At 44.0% G+C, this 18,978-nt stretch overlaps 8 protein-coding genes across 8 annotated transcripts in view; 5 read left to right on the top strand and 3 right to left on the bottom strand.

The window, feature by feature from the left end:
• Window positions 1-271: 271 nt before the first annotated feature.
• VTP01DRAFT_975 (uncharacterized protein) lies at window positions 272-3,279 on the bottom strand (the record flags this gene model as incomplete). The annotated part of the gene is made up of 5 exons (XM_069389009.1): window positions 272-880; window positions 2,472-2,596; window positions 2,666-2,770; window positions 2,839-2,853; window positions 3,168-3,279. The coding sequence occupies 5 exons, from the start codon at window positions 3,277-3,279 to the stop codon at window positions 272-274; spliced, it is 966 nt and encodes a 321-aa protein (XP_069238383.1).
• Window positions 3,280-5,484: 2,205 nt separating this feature from the next.
• Window positions 5,485-6,228, bottom strand: VTP01DRAFT_974 (uncharacterized protein; the record flags this gene model as incomplete). The annotated part of the gene is made up of 1 exon (XM_069388998.1): window positions 5,485-6,228. One exon carries the CDS (start codon window positions 6,226-6,228, stop codon window positions 5,485-5,487), a length of 744 nt encoding a protein of 247 aa, XP_069238382.1.
• Window positions 6,229-7,317: 1,089 nt separating this feature from the next.
• On the top strand, window positions 7,318-7,542 carry VTP01DRAFT_973 (uncharacterized protein; the record flags this gene model as incomplete). Its single annotated transcript, XM_069388987.1, has 1 exon — window positions 7,318-7,542. One exon carries the CDS (start codon window positions 7,318-7,320, stop codon window positions 7,540-7,542), a length of 225 nt encoding a protein of 74 aa, XP_069238381.1.
• A 1,735-nt stretch (window positions 7,543-9,277) lies between these two features.
• VTP01DRAFT_972 (uncharacterized protein) lies at window positions 9,278-13,036 on the top strand (the record flags this gene model as incomplete). Its single annotated transcript, XM_069388976.1, has 13 exons — window positions 9,278-9,378; window positions 9,438-9,507; window positions 9,569-9,689; window positions 9,770-9,884; window positions 9,940-10,024; window positions 10,085-10,367; window positions 10,427-10,567; window positions 10,626-10,691; window positions 10,751-10,895; window positions 10,966-12,252; window positions 12,310-12,402; window positions 12,474-12,625; window positions 12,678-13,036. The coding sequence occupies 13 exons, from the start codon at window positions 9,278-9,280 to the stop codon at window positions 13,034-13,036; spliced, it is 3,018 nt and encodes a 1,005-aa protein (XP_069238380.1).
• A 366-nt stretch (window positions 13,037-13,402) lies between these two features.
• On the top strand, window positions 13,403-14,832 carry VTP01DRAFT_971 (uncharacterized protein; the record flags this gene model as incomplete). The annotated part of the gene is made up of 4 exons (XM_069388965.1): window positions 13,403-13,523; window positions 13,581-13,743; window positions 13,803-14,618; window positions 14,679-14,832. 4 exons carry the CDS (start codon window positions 13,403-13,405, stop codon window positions 14,830-14,832), a joined length of 1,254 nt encoding a protein of 417 aa, XP_069238379.1.
• A 684-nt stretch (window positions 14,833-15,516) lies between these two features.
• Window positions 15,517-15,957, top strand: VTP01DRAFT_970 (uncharacterized protein; the record flags this gene model as incomplete). The annotated part of the gene is made up of 3 exons (XM_069388954.1): window positions 15,517-15,669; window positions 15,747-15,799; window positions 15,864-15,957. The coding sequence occupies 3 exons, from the start codon at window positions 15,517-15,519 to the stop codon at window positions 15,955-15,957; spliced, it is 300 nt and encodes a 99-aa protein (XP_069238378.1).
• An 830-nt stretch (window positions 15,958-16,787) lies between these two features.
• VTP01DRAFT_969 (uncharacterized protein) lies at window positions 16,788-17,911 on the bottom strand (the record flags this gene model as incomplete). Its single annotated transcript, XM_069388942.1, has 4 exons — window positions 16,788-16,860; window positions 16,925-17,151; window positions 17,220-17,681; window positions 17,795-17,911. The coding sequence occupies 4 exons, from the start codon at window positions 17,909-17,911 to the stop codon at window positions 16,788-16,790; spliced, it is 879 nt and encodes a 292-aa protein (XP_069238377.1).
• A 687-nt stretch (window positions 17,912-18,598) lies between these two features.
• VTP01DRAFT_968 (uncharacterized protein) overlaps window positions 18,599-18,978 on the top strand; it is a gene marked incomplete at both ends in the record, with an annotated part of 967 nt that continues 587 nt past the window's right edge. Inside the window, 2 exons of the mRNA XM_069388931.1 lie at window positions 18,599-18,692; window positions 18,762-18,865. Coding sequence (XP_069238376.1) covers window positions 18,599-18,692; window positions 18,762-18,865 — 198 coding nt within the window. The remainder of the gene's footprint in view (window positions 18,693-18,761; window positions 18,866-18,978) is intronic.

Raw genomic sequence — 18,978 nt, 5'->3', positions numbered from 1 at the left:
TCGGAGTTTGAATCTGAGCACCTCGTCACCTCTCAAAAAATCTCCAGGGCCGTGGAGGGGGGTCCAGGAAGGGGGTGAATGAAAAGTATGGTGGCCTGATAACATTCGGCCACCCCTTTTGGACGAATGTTGAACTTGGCACCGATCGAAATTTGCGTTGATGATACGCCGTGGTAATGATGTTTTAAAGGACGGGCTGACCAGAATTATTCGTCCAAGACACAGATCATATCGCGTGTGTATCTTGTCTTTCGCTGCTTAATCGCGCGAACTAAGATATGCCAACCCTCACTGATTCGAGACCGAACGATACCATCCAGGGTCTGACTGCAGCGAACGGGAGCTCTACATCTGGTCGAGACGCAGAGGTACTCATTCCGAAACGTCCCAAATCCATAGGACATATAATACGGTATTGGCGATCGGATTCCATAACGTTGTAGTCAGCTTGAAAGGTTGTCATGTTCACTGATTCATTGAGATGGAGCACGTCGTCCCTGACATCCTGGGTACTACGCACCGTTTCCCCATGATCCACAACCTCCAGAAGTTGAACACCATCAATAATCTGTCCGTGTTTGAGCTGACCGTCACACCAACCTAGAGTGATATTCACTTGTGATGTGAAACCGAGGAGTCCAGAGCTTAATACTGGCCTATCCTTGATGAAGTACTTGGAAGGCACCAAGGAGTTTCCTGGGCCGGGTACAAAGGTCATATATGTGCTTCCTTGCGCCCGAAAGTACCGCGATTGTCGAACTGTGGTATACTCGTTATTCACCAAGCGAACGACGAAATAATGCATCGGACGATCGTTGAAGGTAAAGTTCGCAAGGATGCTTCGAACATCTTGTTCCGAAACGTTACCCTTCAGGAGACCCTGCATACGTTTAGTCAAGGAGTTCCACCAATGACAGTATGCGAAAGTCTTATTTTCGCAGTCTTATAAGGCCATGGTTGAACGAATCCTTCCACAGAATTTCCAGCGGTTTTCGAGGCTGATTTGGTAAGTCAAACAGCCTGACATCTTATGAACCAAGTCATTCATAAGTACCACGTAGGAGCACGCACGGATGCGTCGAGGTTGTCCATGCCTGCCTGGCCATTGGCATTGTCGATGGAACTTTTCCAGTTTTTAAAAAACTTATTAGTCTTATTTGTTTTTTCTTCTCTGATTTGGACAGTAGTATAAGTTTTGGATATATTTGTGTTCCCTGATTTTATAGCAGAAGAAAAAACATATTTTGGTCTTCTGTTCTTATAGGGATGGTCAAGTCGTGTGGTAGTGCTGGTGGGAAATCCAGTAGCCATCTAGTCGGATAAGAACAAAGGTTTGTGGATGTGCTCCTTCGGTCCCAGTCCAATTCGGTCCCATCCCAACTAGAACTAGAATGGGATGGGACATCCTGTGAGAGCCCTACTCCCAGGACATCATGTACACATATGGACTGCCAGCGGACAAAAAACATCCGAGACTATAACGACGTTGCACGCCCTCCAATGGTTAGATCTGTCTCGGTCAAACTGTGAACAGATGGAAGCAACCGCCAATGTTATTGTTTTCAGCATGGATAGGTTTATCCGTCTTACTATCTTTGTCCAATTCTAGCTAGTTTATCATAGGGCCATCTTTCGGATGAACCCACACATTTTGGATGGAGGCACTCAGTAATCCATGCTCAACCATCCCAATGCTTCCACCCAAAGAATCCTTCCCCATTTGGAGTGCCAGCTCTAACTCCAACTAAAATTGGATTACCTCCATTATTATTTTCGTAACCATTTCAATTGTCGTCTCTATGACAACGGTCTCTATTGCAATTGTCATTAATACTTTTGTAACTTGTTGCGGTCGTGGGACTGTCTCTAGAGTTAGCAAGGTCAACTAGTGATGCAGTTGCTAATTAGAGAGGAAGAGAAATGAATAAAGGTTGGGATATAGCAGAATGGCGTGAAATTGGTTCTATCGTTTATTGGTCAAGATGTGGAGGATATATACCTTCTAGCTACTGCAGATGTATGTAATATCACAGATATGTCGAATGTGCCAAGGCTTCCATGGAAGCCTGCTAGTAATGCCAACTACATGATGTATCTAATGCTGACTGCTTCGTATAGGTACCTTTGCATGCTGGATTATCGAAGATATCTGGGTACTGCTGTAACATCAATAAACGAAACAACTTAACCATCTTGCAAATACTTTTCTTATTTTATTATCTTCTTTCCCTTAAAAGGCTTCTTCTTGCCATCTTGCCTATACCTCTTTTCTTTAAACGAAACCTTTAGACTTACCCTTCTACTAACACATAACCTCGTCATTGATCGAGCAGGAGACCATTACCGTTGAACACAAAGCATCTGGAGGCAATAGCGTATCGTCAAATGGTCCAATGTTCCGCATACATAGCATACAAAAAGAAAACCGAATGAATAAATAGGCTTCTACATCTGGTATTGCTAAAACATACCATGAGCGTATCAGAAACCGCCTTGTTTATATAGGGAATATCTCGATGTAGCAGCATATCCTCCAATAACCAAATATCCACCAAGGAAGACAACAAAGGAGCAGCCCGGAAGAAGATATCAACAGCTAGTAATAATCCAGACATTCGTAAGAAACAACATTGCAATAATCCACCTTCCTTTCATCTGTACTCACTTGCACGCTTGATAGCCCGGAAACAACCCGCCGATATTAACCCTGCACGTCTCAGACCTTGAAGCTCCAAGAATAGGCGCATACCTAAGGGGCGCACGGAGACTACTAATAAGTCATGTGGTGAATATATGAAACGCCCAAAATCACCATTCAAAGAGAGCCTTGCAACAAACCACTAGGTACCGGTTCTAAGTCATTTCGTCAGTAAGTGAACGTTACTAAGGTGCGAGCCTAAACGACACGCGTCCTCATTTACTTTACTGTGCCAGCTTCCGCTCCTCCTTTTCTTCTACTGATTCTGGCCGGTCATAACAGCAACCAGCAATCGCCATTCAAAAAGATCCTTGCAAGATCCCACCGAGTCATCTCGAAGCAGCCGTAGTGAGCATTAGCGCCCACCATGAACAACCCACAAGCGAGCCTTGCAGAAACCACAGCACAACAGCATCCTTTAGCGAGACCTCGTTCCATACGTGTTCGCCATTGCAGCCGCCATTGTTACCTTGCACGCTTAAACCACGATCGCGCCCACAACGACCAACTCGGAAAGGTGCCTCGCAGAAATATAACGCAACAAGTGCTTGAGCCTCTGATCTCCTAATATTCCCATTCATGCTTTACGTCTATGTAGGTTCTCTCGATTACTACTTTGAAGCTGACCGGGGAATGACTAAGAATCGCGTATAAGTTTTGAGACACATGCAGAAGTCTGCGGATGCCGTGGGGTGCCAGAAAGGAATGTGCTGTATCGAACACTTCGTTCGTAAGAAATTGACAGGACCTGTTACAGCAGTACCCAGATATCTTCGATGATCCAGCATGCAGCATTACCTACACGAAACAGTCAGCATTAGATACATACTGTACATCATGTAGCCAGCATAAGCACGATATCTGCAGTCAGCATGAAGAGATGTCGTTGGCATTAACAGCACGCCATCGAAGCATTGATACTTACGACAAATTGTGATATTACGCACATCTGCATTAACTAGAAGATACATATATATATATATATATATCCTCCATACTTGACCAATAAACAATAGAACCAATTTCACGCTATTCTGCGTTATCCCAACCTTTATTCATTTCTTTTCCTCTATGATTAGCAACTGCATCACTAGTTGACCTTGCTAACGCTAGAGAAAGTCCCACGACCGCAACAGGACCTCTTGATTTCACCCTGCACTTCAGATCCTCTCTTTATTCTATGGTAACACAGATAGCTTAGTTACCGCTATCTTGAACTTGAGAGCTCTAATTATACACCAGATAAAGGTCTCCCGCTCTGATGGTGATAGATGCATGGCAGATAGTCACCCATCACCAGTTAACGGACTTTATGAGATTATATCAGATACATACAGAGGAAAGATTGTCAAAGGAAGGATTCTCTATAAATACAGAGTGATTGTGAATAAACAACTTCACCAGTCTGTTTTCTCTTGATACTACAGAATTACACTGAGCCAAGGGCAGGCCAACGGAAAGGTGACTATGGATGCAAATAATCTTTCTAGAAGTTAGTCGATATTCGTGCCTCGAACTGCGCCACGTCGTAACATGACAGAATTTGCATCTTCTGAAGTGACCACTATGCGATTTTCTACTCTCTGCGTATCTGTTGGCACATATTCGAGCATAGGATAATGGAGGCACTTATAGCGATGCATTTTCGGAAAGGATTCGAGTTTGCGATCTAAGCTCGGGTTTCTGCAATCGTGGCATTGACAAATGCTGCATTGCTTTAGGAAAATCTTGCATCGCCACGGTATGCGTACGTCATAAAAATGTCCAGACATTACAGTGGTCGATGGTCGCGCGTGCGTATACTTTGCACTTGATCATCCGAACTCCATTCTCCTCTAATGATATAACCAAGGGAAACGAAGAAGAAGATGGGGAAACTCGACCCCGTTATCATCTTCTCTTCATATGTTCCCAAGCAGCCGGTGATCTTGCGCTATTGCGAGCTGAAGACCGTTCACGCTGCCCGGACGCTGCGTGCTCGCTGGTTGCAGCATTAGTACGATCGCAGTTAATTTCAAAAGAGTTGATGGAGTATGTATGTCGCAATCGCTACGATCAATATGGACCACACTGTCACCTCATTGCTTTTGTAACGGAACACGAACTGGTCGACTTCCATAATATCATTGATCTGTAAATTGCAATTTATTTTGGATGCGCAACGTCGTACGTGAATCAGCCGCTTTCTTATCTGGTCGTTAAGTCTCATCGTCACAACTTCCTCTTGTCCTGACAACCGGTGCAGATCAACTCATTATTCTTTACGGTTGCACGGGTGTATTGTTAATCATAGGCGCAGTTTGCGATTGCTGCAGTGCGCGAGTATTGCGAAAAGATGTTCGATGGGTTTGGCGTGGTAAATATCACAGCTTCTTCCTTACTGAGGATTTGTATAGACAAACCAGCACCAATAAGTAGCTCGTATGCTGAAAAGACGCGGTCGAACTCTGAATCAAACCAACTGGAGGACGTGTTAGTCCGTTAGGCAACTGTTTACAAGGAAAAGAAGAGCCCGGTTTCGGTCATTAAACTTGATGAGAAAAACGTTTAAAGATAGCAAAACAGGCTGTCCACTGATTACTTGCACGCATTTTTTAGACAGGTGGTGGGATAATTGGATAGCAGATACTGGGACAGTTGATACATCTCGAGGTTTATATGCAGATACATACAATCTATATGAGGATCAAAAGAGTATACATACAAGCAAACAAGGAAAGAGAGGAATGAACAATTATGCACAGAGACATGGGTATAAAATACAAGCTGTAACTGTAACCAAACATCTACTTGACAACTTGACAATTCAGCTCTAAGAACTTTGATATGCTGAGACCCACTCTCTCGACCAGAAAATACCCACATGTTGGGTCGGGATAAATTGGTTCCCACAAATAATCGTCAGTTATTCCGGGACTCGGTGCTTTGCGTGTGTAGCATTGCGGTAGGGGTGGTCGAGTAGCTTTTGCATCTATCGGTTGTTTGCAAACCTCACTGTCGCCAGGGCATAGTAAGCAGGCATCAAGCACGCAACCAGTGTCTTCGATAGTCAAGTCCTGTATCTGCGTTTCATGCTGAGCTATTTCACTTGCACCTGAGAAAGTGCCTGCTCGAGTGGGCGGCAGACGCTTTCGTATATCCCACAATGACAACAATGCTAGATCGCGAGCAGTGTCTGGAGATCTCAAGATGAGCTTGCCGTGTGAAACATAAGCATCCTTGACCTTGAAATAATGGTGCTGGACAGCAAATTTTGGAAAAAACCAGACCTGCCGCAAGTCCTTATCGAACGCTGCAAAAAACAAGGGTAACGATGACTCGTTCTTGCTTGTACGCCGTCCTGGAGCCAGGAGTTCATGCAGGTTGGTGGAAACAAGATGGAGTTGCGGCTGCGCTGCAGTGTGTTTCAACTTTAGTCGCAAAGCTTCATCGATGGTTGCCATGGGAAACACAGTGTATAGCTCGGTATAGGACGATATTGGAAGGAACGACAGTATATTCAAGAATACCTCTAGCGGAAGTCTGTCCATGCTCTTCAGCAATGCGAAGAGAGGTGGGAAAATAAAAGAACAGGAAAGAAATTTTCCCCGCTTCCGTTGGGTGCAATGACGAATTGCAGGAAATGGGACATTTATCATTACATATGCAGTAATCTTCACTCTGGTCAGCGCCTCTTCAAAGATGCTTAATGCTGGGTTTAAAATAATACTGGCAGTTTTTATGCGCCGCTAGGGAAAGAATCATAGTCCCAGATTTTTACGTTTTTGGTCTCTTTAACGCGGCACCAGGATGTCGAACTTTGCTCTCACCGTGCGGTGACCCTGTAATTTTCCTACAGCTGGCAGATTGAATGCGAACAGTTTCCATGGATTCCAAGACGTGAGCACTGGTATGATATACACGTCTTTAAGGACGAGGATCTGTCCAAGGAGATGTCGTATCATAAATAATGTAAAGCATAGAGAAATGCATTTAATGCAGTGGGTGTCTGTTCAAGCAAGGTTACGTATATAAAGAGAGGGAAGCGCGATCAAAGAGATGAATGAAGAAAAACTAGCGAAGGGTTGGCCGTGGAGAGCAAGTAAGATGATCGGGTGTTACTCACATCCCTGACAAAGCAGACCATGCGAGCATTAGCCGGTTTCTACGCCGCATATCCTGGTTCCTCTCATCTGCCCGGACCAGCCCTTGATCTGCCGCGAGACGGCAAGAAAAGTATTTTCAGAGGTCGATCATTGGATCAAGAAGTTCGATGAAGGAAAGGTACAAGAGGACGATGCTGGACCTGCCTTCCTAGAACTCCTCATATATCTTCGATTTGTCTTTCTCCGGATAAACAGTTCAGAGAGTCGTCTGATAGCCCAAGCTGCTTATTATCATTATTATATTTAGGATACTGTAATTTTGAAAGCTATTACCCTGAGCATCTTCTTTGACGGTTGAACTTTTCGCTCGAACGCCTACAAGACCTTCGAATCTGAGCTCCTCGCCGCACTGGTCGATGCTGAATTGCAAGACCCTACCGATGCGTAGCTTGAAAGGGTGATGCTTCACACGACAGAAGTTGTCAAGTCTGGGTTGGGAAGCCTATCAACAACTATCAACTTCTCAAAAACTCGATGCAGGAACATTTTGATTCCTTTGGTGCCAAACAACAAGCTCTGCAGCAGTCTCTCCAGAACGTGCTTTCGCAAGTATTATACCTCGCTCTGACTAGTTGCGGTCAAGCTTCCTTTTATTCTGCGCCCTCGTCCTCTTCTGTGCCATCTTCATCGTCGACCTATCGACCTCGCACGTTTGCCTTCAGAGAATCCGGCCTCCGTATCGAACCAGACGGTCCCTAATTATAAACTAGGCAGAAACCCCAAATAATGCAGCAAGTATGGCAATAATATAACTATGGACTACCTGGCCCCAAAGGCTATTCTGTTCAGTATCTGGAAAATTCCATCGCTTATCGTAGCAGCAGTTCTCGGCATTTTATACCGCTATATAAGAATTCCTTTTAGAAAGTGCTATGACTCACAGAAATGGCAGGATTCAAGCGTGTTGAAGCTACTGAAAAGATCTTCTACCTAAATCTTTATATTAAAAAGAAATAACCAAAGTTAATTATAAAGAAGGCAATACAGGAATGAATATAAAGAAGTCAAGAGCGAGTAGCAAACGTAGTTGATTGGGAACAAGGGGATTTCTTAAGAGCATTACGTTAGTAATTTGCGCTACTGCTGCGTAATCATAATTGATACTTACACCCCGAAAGGTAATCCTTGAATTCACAGGGGACCAGACCGCGCACCCAGTGTTTCTATATCAGCTTGTGTGCATCGCAGCAAAGTAAACCAGTAGACATACTTTTTACCCGTGGGGTCGGTTTGTTAGAAGTGATGCATCGCAGTACAAATGTAGAAGCGGAAGAGAAGACGAAGGAGAAGCGCGAAATGGTTGATGTTGGAGGAGGCGGGTCAGGACAGAGGTCATGCAGGCTACGAATTTAAGCGTCAGAGATCGTACTGCACCTGGAGAGAGGAGCCAACGTACCGGGATGTTTGAGAGAACAGAGCAAAGGACAAGATTTTGGATCCAGGTCCCTTTTCATATTCGCAGCTGTGATTCAATGCATTCGTTGACGCGTTTCCGCGGTCTTTGAATGTTTACGCGTGGATTACGTTCGTAATCGGATCATATTCTAAGGTTACGTTGGAGGCATCTACGCACGTTGAGGAAGATAACCAGAATAATACCAATCTCGCTACCTGTGTTTGACAGAAGATGATGAAGTGCGTCATCTACATCATACTACGTTTAAATTGCGTAGAAAATATCTAAAGATTTGCTTTAGTTTCTTGGAAATATTTAGGACGCATTCAAAGAAAGCAACTAAAAAAGAGCACCTATGTTCGGGGCAAAGGTGCGGGATCACGTCTTAAGCAAGATACAAACCTATGATGCACAGTCTTGACATACAGCTATCAATCGATACGGAAATATGATTGAATCTACAAGAAATTTGATTCTGCTAACACTTCAGGATTTATCCAATATTGTTCTGCAAGGCAAGCTACTTGATAACTGCGTTGTTCTATCCATACCGTTTGTCTTATGTCAAAAAACTCTAGTCTATACAAAAAAAAAAAAAAAACAAAAACAACACACACACACACACACACAACCTTCTACTATTACAATGTATCCCCGATAATTTCAACGCCTCGGTTACAGGATTTTGCTTGAAAATAGCGAGACTTGAAAGTTGAGGGCAGAAGTCTTGCTAGGAGTCTACTGCTAACTATAAGAAGATGGTTTGCGGATTTGTTTCGAAGCAGCAAGAAGCTAGATTTAGGTGCAGCATTCTCTCAAACATCGATTCATGCGAGTTTATTCTACAGACTCGGATCAGCCATGAGCTTCGGCGAAGCAGGCGCAGCGAGCGAAGCGCTTGTTAAGCTTATCATGCAACCTGCATCCGCACTTTCAGAGTTTTCCCCGATCTTTTTTTCTTTGAACGCGGCTTTTCTTCTGCATGAAAGACCGACATACTTTGAAACCCGATCGTCTTTGGAATAACAATACTCTTGAATGAGTCAAGCCATACAGGCTCTAGATACTGCGACTATTCGCAGCTTGCATTCTGGGCAGGTCGTCACAGAAATCGAGTCGATTGTCAAGGAACTAGTCGAGTACGCGTAAATTTTATACTGCCTTCAGATTGGAAAAAGTCCTCAACTTTGCATTGCAGGAATGCCCTTGACGCAGGAGCTACCAACATTGAAGTCAAAATAGTTAACAATGGTCTCCAATCGATCCACGTAAGCGAAACGATTTAATAATTGACCGTAAGCTCAAGTTGCTGACTGTTCAGCTAAAAAGGTCAAAGATAACGGTAGCGGTATAAAGGAGGAAGATAGAGCTATGATGGCAAGGAAGCATTATACGTCCAAAATATGTTCATTCAATGACCTTGAGAGCTTGAAGACCTTTGGGTTTCGAGGCAAGTAGCAAAAAGTAAAGCCTTGGAGATGATACCCTGCTTTGCGGTATGCTAAAAGTACATGTCACCTACTATGCTAGGCGAGGCTCTGAGTGCCATCTGCGCCGTTGCAGAAACATTACAGTTGACGACAAAGACAAGACAAGACAAAATTGCCAAGCAGTATGATCTGGACAAAGAAGGCTCGCATAAAAGGTAATCTATTTTTATGCCTTTGTTAGCTATGAACCAACAGGCTTTGGATTTTTAGCGAGAAACCTTCAGCAAGTATCAGTCGAGAAGGTACTCTGGTGGTCTTGACGAATCCTTTTCATAACCTTCCAGTCAGACGTCAGGTATATTGTTGCATAAAACTATACCACATAGACGATTTGGCTAAGTTTATGCATGTTTAGATTGCACAAAAGACTGCAGCCGCTTCCGTGAAAAGGATGCATGAGCTACTTGTTAAATACGGCTTGTCGCATCCAGCAGTGCGATTTATGTTGCTGCAGACCAGTGACACACTAGGCAGTCGCAACAAGGATCAAAGGTGGATTAAACCGAATGTATCCAATACGCTTGAAGCCATTACCACAATGTACGACAGACAATTGGCCGAAATGCTCGAAACCCACGTGGTCGAAGGTGAAGAGAAACTAAGACTGGAATGTGTTTTACCAAAAAAGAAAGACATCGGTTAGTGGGAATATTTTCAATATTCATTGCAATTGGGCGTTCATTAAGGATTTAAAAAGATCCATCCATCATTTATCGAGGAGACCGTGTATTTATTTACGTCAACCAGCGACCGGTCAACTATATTCGATCAGGTTTGAAGGATCTTGTCTCGCTTGCAAAAAATCGATTGAGAGAGATACTGGGTTTAGCGGACGATGGTCAGAAAAGTTTAATGCAAAGACAGCTCCTAGTTATTAACATGGAGAATCCCTTTAGAAAGTTTTGCAAAGAAGACGCCATTCATATACATTAATATCATCATTCCCGCAGCGGCATATGATGGCAAGTACACCGAGCAATCGTTTCTCAATCAGTGATCAGTATTAATATCAGCTGTTTAGTGAACATTGAACCTGACAAATCGGTAGTTATGTTTCATTACAAGCAACGAATCATCAATCTATACGAAGAACTTTTGGAAAACGTGTATGGATCACCGTTTAAAATTCCTAGCATTGGAAATCGGTCGTTATCAGAGCCAAAAAGGTATATCCCGTATAGCCTGTGAAATCTTCATGTGCCAAGTGAATAACGTTGGCGTATGTAATCGAAACAGGTTAGAAACTTTAGAGACTGCAAACGAGGAAATGTCGACATCACTCTCCATTGCTACATCGGATACGATAACAGGAAATGATACTTCCGACGTACAAGATATGCAAGTTAAAGAGCAGAATGCTAAAACTGCGGTCGAAGAAGCGAACGCTGGTGCTTCGGTGGATAAAGAAGTGCAAAATTCGCACGGAGGAGACCAGTCTAGCGCATGGATTTTCGATATGTATAATCAAGACGCCAGCGATGGCGAAGAAGAAAGTGTAGATGATCGGGGTCTACTTCAGTCATATGCGACAGATACAACGTTGCGGCAGGTGTCGACTCTCGAAGCCTGGTTCAACAAATCAATTTCAAATTTACCATCGACAATAGCCCAGGATGTTAGCAGCGATGTAAATGGACAGCAAGAGCATCAAATAGTTCCAGTTACAACAACAGATACCAGCCGAATGTCACCAGAAAGCAGCTCGTCCAGCAACCATTTTCTCAGAAACGAAATGAGTTGGCAGATAGATAACGGGAATTCGAGTTCTTTGTCTCGTAGCAAGGAATACATATCAGGGCAACCAGAGAACGAAAAGTCGCCCGTTCCTCCCGCAAAAACGCTGCAGTATCATCACATTGTAAATCGGGGAGAGAAAAGAACTGCAGACCATGGTATATGGCACCGTGAAAAGCGTCCACGCTGTCAAGTAGAAGAAGCAGTTGACCAAGACCGTAACAATTCATCATCGTCTGCAGTAACGAGAGAAATGCAGCATAGAGTCAGTTCAATTTCACCTACGACATCCAGCAGCTTTGAAATAGGAGCGCCCGGTCGACCATCGACGCACAGCAGTAGAGATGAAATACCAACAAGTTCAAGTACAACCGCACGGCAAACAAATTTGCAGTGTGCCAACGAGCCACTTGGAAACAAAACATCGAACAAAAATAAAACGTTATTAGAGCCAAGAAGCAATACGGTTATCAGTAACAAACCTCGAAGCGCCGCGCTTTTCCTTGGCAGGCCTACAAGCACTAGAGACACTCTGAATATGGAAACAACGGTGCCTGTTGATACGCAACGGATATTTTTAAACTACAAGCGCCAGCGTCCCAACCTATTGCAAAACTTGTCACATTGGAGTGCCCACGAACTGTTAAAGAAAGAATACAAGGATCCAACTCGGTCATCTATGACTATACATGGTCTTGATGAAGGATTAGCTCTGTATTCTATGCTTAGCAGCAGCGGTCGTGATCAAAATGCACTGAAGCGCAGCATCGGTGCTGTCGATTTGAAAAAGTACAGCGTGATCTCAGCTTGTTTCTTATCCAAGTTGCTAACAACGGGACTTTCCAGTGCGCGCCGTGCATTCAAGTACTTTCAATATATGAAGGAGAAGCAGCTTGTTTGCAAGAAACCTTTGAGGCAGCCGATACAGGTGGAACTTGGGTATGATGCTGATAAAATTTACATTATAACTAGTAAACAGCAGCGAGAAAACTCACTTTCATCACCTTTAGGCCTCTCGATCCGTTGAGGCCATTGATACAGTCATTGGAGAATCGAAAGGAGGAAATTCTAGACGACGGACATGGCTGCATCAATACAATGTACCACGTTGTTACAGATGCACGTGTCATTTTTAACGGGTTTCAATGTCGCTGGCGAAAAGGTAAAAGGAATAGCAATAGTTAGGAAATCAGTGCTTTAAAAAATTGAATTAGAAACGGATCATGTTATCATTGTCCAGATTACTGGTATATGCGATCTTGGAACGATTTTCACTTACAGCATCCATGACTTTCGAGAATTACTGCTGCTTTTGCTGACAAGCAACGACGACGCTTCCACGGATGCGAATGATATGTCACGGATACGACCAGTACAAGTTGCAAAATACTTTAAGCACTTGGTGGAGCAAGGTTGGCCGCAAAAGGAAACGGATATGACCATCGTTCTGAAGACTCTGGATGAAAAGCTAGAGTGGAAAGAAGCTATGATCGCAGAATATCCAGTGGTTGTGGGCTTCGCTAAGCTAGGTCCTGAGAACGAACATATAGCCGCAGCTTGTAAACTCCTGTAAAATAATTGCATGATAAAATTTGCATGTATATAACTGCTGGACGATGACTAGTGATACGGGGTCTAATTGAAAGTTATATTTCTACTGCATATTGATACTTGAGATTTTTGGTGAATATCAGTGCTGCTGTGTAAAACAGAGTCGTTTCATAAATTCGATGATAGTTGTGTAACTGCAAGCGAGGGGTCTTGCCTCTTAACACTGGATATATAGATGTATACCGCTTTATCTTGGAGACAGCCTTCAAATATCTTAGGAGCATAGCCCACTCCCACTGTCGTAGATTCGTTCCTTGCGGGCAAGCCACAAAAATTTAAGCTCTGTCTCTCTTGCAAAAAGAGAGTACGTCTTCCAGAGGACCTCGCCATGCCAAAGAGAAAGCACAACGAATCGTCGTCCTTGTCCTCGAGTACCAAGGGACAGGGTGGAAAGCATGCAAAGCTATCCGTGAATGAAGTCTCAGTTGATCAACAATCGCCGTTCTTGGGTGAGCATTAGATCGAGTTGACAAGATTAATATGCAATATCTTACCGACTCATTCAGTGGCGTTCCCCGGCACGATGCCTACCTCTGAGGCGAAGTTCACCTGCTATCGTTCATCAAAGGATGCCAAAGATACATCTCGGCAAGCCATTGTTGGCGAAACGGACAAGATCTTGTTTTCAGGTTCAACTTTTGGAGGAAGTGCGCCTGACAATCACTGCAAGTGGGTGTGGTTCGGGAATACTCTGTGAAACTGGCGGTTGATGAAATATGTGTATGTAGATATCTTGTTGGCGTTTATTCGAAAAAAGAAAAAACGGTTACGCTTACGCCAGCCCCAGTTGTCCGTTTGCGACGCACTGTAAAAGCACTTCAGACTCTGGACAGCGATGCTCGCACCGACAAGAACTATGCAGAAGCCAGAAAGGCGCTGGGTATGGCGTTTGGTACGGCCAAAGCACAGAAACAACTTAAGGATGAAGAACGCAACGTTGTCAAGGGCGAGGCAGTTGAAGAAGCATTGCAAGATCTACACAGTGCTATTGGCAAGACAGCCATGCCTACAACAGAGGAGATTAAGACGGAAATGAAGAAGGCGTTGCCTATCCCAGCACACAACGTCGAAGCAGAGACTCCTGAAGAGGCCTACGATATATCAAGCGTGGTGACCGACGACGAATTGCAAAAGATTTTCGTCAAGGATCTGCTGAACCAGATTAAAGTGGAGGATATCAAAAACAGTCTGCCTTTCAGAACATCCAGATTTGTCAACGATCGAGTTATTCGGCTTGTTAAATCAAACGGCAAAAAGGATCGGAATAGGCTGCGCATACTTGTATACATTTCATACATGATGGCGTATCTGATCAAATGTTCTGCACGCGATGTAAAGAACCGACGCAAAGTGGAGACTGCGCTTGGCAACCCTTCAGCAGTTATCGTCGACAAGCTCACAGAACGGTACACCGACCAAGGTGTACGCACAAGTGCAATGACCGATAAGATCCTTTGCTATTTGATGGTACTTTGCTTAAGCGTGAATAACTACACTGTATATCCAGAAATCCTTGCCAAAGATTTATCGGTGCGACCATCAAAGTAAGCAATTAGCAGCACGTGTCAACGTTTGGGTCACGAAGGCTAACATTAAAGCAAAAGGCTAGAAACTGTGTTGCGCAACCTGGGGTGCAAATTGGAAAAATGCACTGTGGAGGAACGAGCATCAAATGGCTTGGAAAAACAGAACTCTAAAAAGGCAAGATTGGTGGTGCCTTTGACATTCCCTGAAGTTTCTCGTGGCATGCGCACTTAAAAATCTCTCTTATCACTAATCACTAATCACTAAACAAAAAAAAATAGCAAAGGCAAAATTACCAAATATGTGAGTTACGACCCTTTTTGGAAAGAGTCTGAGCTGTATTTTTCTCTTCACTTTCCACTAAGAATGCCCTGCAGATACTGCAGTGGACTTGATCATGAACGAATTACCAGCAGGTTATGTGTTGCAAATCCACGTCGTCGTTTGGATACATCAATGCAAGGATCACGATCCCACTCAGAGAGCATGATCACCTTCGCGGCTGTCTACATGCCTGAGTACTATTCTCGAGATTGACGTCTAAAGGAAGCTACTCAGAAAGAAATGAACGCTCCAACACGTTCAGGAGATAAAGAGGTGAAGGCTACTGTTATGGACTAAGGCGAAAATACCGGGCATATATGCACGGCGACGCAGGAGCGCTAATACCAAATCAAACAGTGGATTTCATCGAGCGTCGGTCTAAATAAACCGCAATTCGACGGCGCAGTGCTTGCAGTAGCGAAGCGGATGCAAAACCGCCGTCGAATGGAGGTTTATGAAGGCCAAGCGAGTAGCACAACGCCTCGAATTCACTGAAAATATTCCTCAAACGTCGAATTTCTTGAGCATAGACTCATTTTGATAGTTGACTTTATGCATCGTTCTGTTCTCACATCCGGATCGTTCTCGCCTACAATGCCTAATCTTAAAAACTATGGTTCTGGAACCCACACAAAGATGGCGAAGCTGCATGATACAGCGAAAATTCGGACACCACAGACTCCGTTGCATGTATGCTTCCCTATCCCCAATATCGACGTATCTTCAAAACCGCAAGTAATCAATAAGGTGTATCCAATGACCTAGAGATATTATCCCTGCTATTAACAGTAAATCTGGAATTTCGATGGCGGATGCATAACCAGATTTTGCATGATTCGGAGTCTCGATGGCGGATGCAAATCCAGCGTTGGGAGAGGCACGCGAGTCTGCTTCGACATGATGCACTATCCAAAGTATACTTTTGAACACTTACGAAATAGGCTTAGAGGTAAGCACGTTCCGTGGAAGCTCCTGGAGGAAGATAGAGAGCTCCAAATAGCGCTGTACATACGGTACGACATAGAAGATTTGTAGACCTTACATGTTAATGGACCGGTTCACAAAAGATATTGTACAGTACTGTAAAACAACATTCGAAGTTCCGGATGTAAGCATTGGCTCTGATAACAGAAGATTTTTTGCTGAGATGCCTATAAAATGAGCAATCCCTGTATATTTCTTTCTGCTCTTCATCTTTTACAGAAATAATGAAGAGAAATGATATGGTAAGCTAGAACATCAAATCTTTTAAGATTGCAAACGATTGACCACCATTGATGCAGATTAAAGCATGTTTATATACCTCTTAACCGAATCATGCATGCAGCTTCTCTGCTCTCTGGCGCCTTCCCCTTGGCTCTGTGATCTCTTGCATGCTCTATACAAAATCTTACTCATATTCTATGGCGTGCGTGCGGCGTGACAGGTATTCTTTGCTTGCAAGTGCATATCATTCTATCCAAACAAGTCTCCTCTCTGTATGTAGAAGCATCCCTCCGTTCCGGGTGATGCCTGCTGGTGCACCGCCCCTTCAAAAATGTATTTTTTATACATTGTCTTTTCCCCTTTGCCCGCGTCTGCCCTGCACCGACACGATGCGTGGTCCCCGCCAAGAGCGGGAAAACCATAGTCTGTTCTGCTGGAACAAAATAACCAGCACAGCCATAACGTCAGATTGATACTAGCCGAATACGGATATCTTGATTTCAGGCTTGATGTAGCACAAACTTTTTTACATCATCGTTGCCAAATATTTCCAGGGGAATGGTGGTTGTCGATTTTAATAACGAGAAGAGTGCGTGATAAAAAATTGAAAATGAGATGATCAATGTAAAGGGGTAACAATGATGGAGAGGTCTTTCTGGTTAATCGTCGTCGTTCTGATCTTTAACTCTGCTGGGGATACTCAAGCTATCATCCGACGAGATCGCGCCGGACCTGCATGGAGAGTCGTCCAGTGAGGCGTTGGGCCGCCAACGTCAAGTCCCTGGTTTCTTCTTACCTCAGCAGTACTTTTTCAACCGCATCGATGCTGAACACCGGCCCGACTAGATCAATTAGACGTACATAGTTGCCAACCAACATGCCGCTCTTGTATATCAAGATTGCCGGAGAGCCCACTAGGTCGAAATCGAGATCCTGCGCAGATACGCGAATAAACTTTGCAAGCGCATATTTTTCAGCCAGTCCATCCAAGAATTCGTCTAGCTTTTGGCATTGGTGTATACGCTTTAAAACGATGCCAAATTAAAATGCTTCTGTACCGCTCGGTTAATTTTATCTCTCTGCCTCCTCACCTCGTCGTATATATGGACAACCACCGGCACCGTCCGCCATTCCTTGTCAATGGCAGCAACGTACTCATCCGCAGATACATCCTGCACTGTGCCAAACAGCCGATGTTGCTGCCGTGCTTTTTGGTTGCTGAGCTGCTTCAATTCTTGCAATCGCTGTTCTCGATATCTCTGCATGATTTCTTCGTCCTGCAGCAACATATCATCCTCATCATCATCATCATCGCTGCCGCCACGCTGTGAATATTCCAGCACCAGTTCATCCTGTTGCTGCACATTCTTTGCTTTCTCGGCTTCATCCTGTGCATACGTCGTCGTCGTCGGCGCTTTGGCGAGCATTCGCGCATTGTACTCTGCTCGCGCCCGTTGCTGCTCTTGCCACCTTGCCCGTTCGTACTCTGCATGGTCCGCGATCACACCTTTGGGACCCGTCTGTGGACCTTCCCGGAATGTTGACACTGGTGTCTTCATATATATATATATATATTTTACAACAACAGTTGATATATGTACGTTGTGCCTTTATGCCCCTCATGTCTTTCGAGCTCTTTTTTTTTACTCTTGTCTTTCTAACGTACTTGTACATTGTGCCGCTCATCGACGTTGCTCTGCTCGTCATCAGAGCGTCTGGGATCGCCTGCATCGTCGAGGCAATCGGTACTCTGCTGAACTTTAGCAAAAAGGTGATCTTCCATAGGTAGGAAATAAGTTTGGAAAAGAAACAGCGAAGCGGCGACTGAAGCCATTCATTCATTCATTTCCCTTCTCCTGACCCAGCCAGCCAGCAAAAACACCCGCTGTTATGAACTGCAGCAGTAGCGACGAAAGGAGGAGAGCTAATATTTTACTGCTTTTTCTTCTGTGCTAATGCTAACAGCAATTCCCCCTTTTTTCTTATTATTACATTCCCTGTGGGATCACGCAGATTTCCGTTTCATTGTTCCCTTTCTTTGTTTGCCTGCATTGCAAACCTAACAAATGGTGTGCCTGATAGATAGATTTTTGCGCAACTCGGTTGGTGTTGCATACAAAAAGAAGAAAGGATACAGTAGTCGCAAACATGATGGTTTTGTGTGTGTGTGCTGGAATCATCAATTGTTGAACTTCACATTTCATTCGAACAAGGTCCTCCTGCTGCTGGTTGTTGCTTGGTCGACCTGGACATTGCGTAAGTGAGTGGGTTGTGTGTGTGTGTGTGTGTGCGTGTGAAAGATTCTACTAGACATCCTGTGTCACATACAGCCATTTTGCTTGCAGGCGAATGCTCGTGCGGACCTCGACACCCCTTTCTTCGACGCTTCTTTTTTATTTACTTTGCTAGCAAAAGCAACCTCTGCCTCTCCTTTATCGTTCGCTCATCTCTAATTGTAACTTCTAACACCATGGGCGCTAACATGTCGAAAGCTCTTGCCAAGCTGTTTGGCAGCAAAGAAATGAGAATTTTAATGTTGGGCTTGGATGCCGCTGGAAAGACGAGTAAGATGATGAATCCTCTTTTGTCTTCTTGCCCTCCTAATGCTCATGTCTCTAATTGTTATACTGTAGCTATTCTGTACAAACTTAAACTTAATCAATCCGTCACGACCATTCCAACCGTCGGTTTCAATGTCGAGTCTGTGACATACAAAAATGTAAAATTCAATGTCTGGGTATGTGTCCTCGTGTTCCTGAAAGACAACATAGCGAGAGATATCAATGCTCACACATTTGTGCATTTATATATATATATATATATATATATATATATATATATATATACTAC

The sequence above is a fragment of the Rhizomucor pusillus genome (genome assembly GCF_041956525.1).
Source record: "Rhizomucor pusillus strain CBS 183.67 unplaced genomic scaffold VTP01scaffold_10, whole genome shotgun sequence".
NCBI lineage: Eukaryota > Fungi > Mucoromycota > Mucoromycetes > Mucorales > Lichtheimiaceae > Rhizomucor > Rhizomucor pusillus.
This window is presented reverse-complemented; position numbering and strand designations above follow the sequence as displayed.